The 2,460-nt window shown below is 56.3% G+C and overlaps 1 protein-coding gene across 1 annotated transcript; it reads left to right on the top strand.

The window, feature by feature from the left end:
• Positions 1-495, top strand: Gpx1 (glutathione peroxidase 1; the record flags this gene model as incomplete). Its single annotated transcript, XM_013507631.1, is given in 1 exon segment — positions 1-495. A coding segment is annotated over 1 exon segment (300 nt), but the record flags the coding sequence as incomplete, so codon positions are not given.
• Positions 496-2,460: the final 1,965 nt, after the last annotated feature.

Genomic DNA, 2,460 nt, shown 5'->3' with positions numbered 1-2,460 from the left:
TTCGAGCCCAACTTCACTCTCTTCGAGAAGTGCGAGGTGAACGGGGCGAAGGCGCACCCGCTCTTCGCCTTCCTGCGGGAGGCCCTCCCGGCGCCCAGCGACGACCCCACCGCGCTCATGAGCGACCCCAGGTCCATCATCTGGTCCCCGGTGTGCCGCAACGACGTGGCCTGGAATTTCGAGAAGTTCCTGGTGGGCCCCGACGGCGTGCCGGTGCGCAGGTACAGCCGGCGCTTCCCCACCATCGACATCGAGCCCGACATCGAGGCCCTGCTGTCCGCGGGCCCCGGCCCGGCGTAGGGCCCCCTCCCGTCCCGGCCCGGCAGGGGCCAGCTGCCCTCCGAGGGTTCATCCATGAAGAGGTTTGCTCCCAACCTGCATAGAGCAACATCCGATTCCCCGTAACCCCCGGAGGCGCCACCGGCCCTGCCCACCCCCCCTCCACTCTCCCAGACCAAGTGAGTTCCCCGCAATAAAGTGCTGGGTGTCACACAACTGCGCGTGTGTTCTGTGGCAGTGCCAGTCCGGGGCGCCTTGCCCTCGGGGTGGGCGCCTACCCCCACATGTGAGCTCCTGTCTGCACCCTGGGGCCCCCAATCCCAGTAGTGGCGCTCTCCTTTCTGAGAACGAGTTTGACCCAGAGATGACCTTCGCGAAACACAGGCTCTGCTCACAGACTGGACTCCCTCCGGGTGTGAGGCCCACACAAGCCTGTTTCACGCAGTTGGAAACTTGGGTGTTCGTAAGTCTGCGTTATCCTTGCTCTGTCTTTCCCTTTTTGTCAGTTTTGACAGCTGCTGCCACTCGTGTTCAGTGTGTAAACAGTGTGCGTTTAACTGGCTGACTGTCGGGTGCCCCGCACTCCTAGGATGGAGCCATATCTCAGTAGCCAGCTGCTGCCACGCAGATCCACCCCCTCCGTCTGTTGAGCCTCCCCCCAGTAATCTCTCAAGACACACCTAAAGCCAGTCCTGTCACAGGCAGGGCACAGTTTATCCTTGGACAAGCAAGACCCGGAGGCGTCTGAGTGGTATCAGCATAGGCCAGAAGTTCTGGGTCCCAGCAATTCTGCCCATACTGGTGGCTCAAGACCCTGTCTCCACCAACCCTTCAAGAGCTTTGCCTCTGGCCCTAAGCAAAGCGCTCTTGCAGTGCCCCACTGTCTGCCCGTAGGTCTCCAAGGGCCCTTTGCAGTCGCTCTGACCCTACGCTAGAGCTGGATCCCTCTGGCTACAAGGTCTCTCAGCTTTTTTTTTTTTTTTTTTCTCCTTTTTGGTACTGGGAATTTTACCCAGGGCCTTCCCCCTGAGTTAAATTCTTTATTTTGGTGTTTGTTTGAGACGGAGTCTCAGTGCAGAGTTCAGACCAGTCCAGAACTCCAAGCATCCAGCCTCAGCCTCCCAAGTGCTGGGATTATAGTTGTGTGCCACCACACCCGCATCCCCTTAATGTTTTTTTTTTCTTGGTACGGGGAATCGAACTCACAACCTTGTGCTTACCAGGCAGGCACTGGGCCATTGAGCTATATCTACCCAGCCTGAGTTTAGGTTTTGAGACAGAATCTTGCTAAATCACTAAATTGCTTAGGCTCAATTTGAGCTTGCTCCCTCCTACCTCAGCCCCTCACATTGTGGGATTACAGGCACAGGCCACGCTGTTCACCTAGCCTCCCTCAGCTTCCAGTCCCCTTAGAGGTAACGAGACTGCTCCCCCTTAGGCCCCAGCCTGTGTGTTCTGTCAGGACCCCTGCAGTCTCGACTGCACCTGTGGATTAGCAGCCCACTTTCCCGCCGGTGAGGTCTGGGAGGTGCGGTGGCCGTGGTGGGGCTGAGTGCCCTAAGTTCCCCTGACGCTTAAGCCCCGCGGTTCCTACCACCCACGGTTCCCTTTCCCCAAGAGCACTGCTCATCGTCAACTTGCCCCCGCAGCCCTGTGACTTGGGCTTCCCTGGGTACCTCAGGAAGGCAGGGGAACTAACTATGACAAGAGTCTGTTCCATAAGATAGGATAGGGCGGTTGGAGAACAGAAGGGTCATGATTGTGTCCTGAGGAAATGACAGTAAACTCACAAGAGGAACTGAAATCAAGGAAATAGCTGGTGCTAGGTGAAAAGGCAAGAAGTATGGTGTGTGAAAGGGACTCCGACGAAGCTGGCCGTATTTGGTGCAAGGGATTGAACAGGGCCTCTGCATGCCCAGTATACACTCTACCACTGGACTACGCCCCAGCCCAAGACAGCGGCCTTAGGAGAAAGATGGCAGCAAAGGAGGTTTTATGGGAAGGTAGATGAGATTACATGTATTACATGAGCCAGGTGTGCTGTAATCTCAGCACTCTGGGAGGCTGAGGCAGGAGGATCATTGCAAGTTCAAGACCAGCCTGAGCTACAGAATAGCTCTTTTGTCTCAAGGCAAAAAACAAATAAATAAAGGCAAAGCTGTAGCTAAGGGGATTGTAATT

The sequence above is a fragment of the Chinchilla lanigera genome, unplaced genomic scaffold, assembly GCF_000276665.1.
Source record: "Chinchilla lanigera isolate Chin_1 unplaced genomic scaffold, ChiLan1.0 scaffold00131, whole genome shotgun sequence".
NCBI classification, from domain to species: domain Eukaryota; kingdom Metazoa; phylum Chordata; class Mammalia; order Rodentia; family Chinchillidae; genus Chinchilla; species Chinchilla lanigera.
Note: the sequence above shows the minus strand (reverse complement) of the source record. Positions and strands in the feature narration are given on the sequence as shown.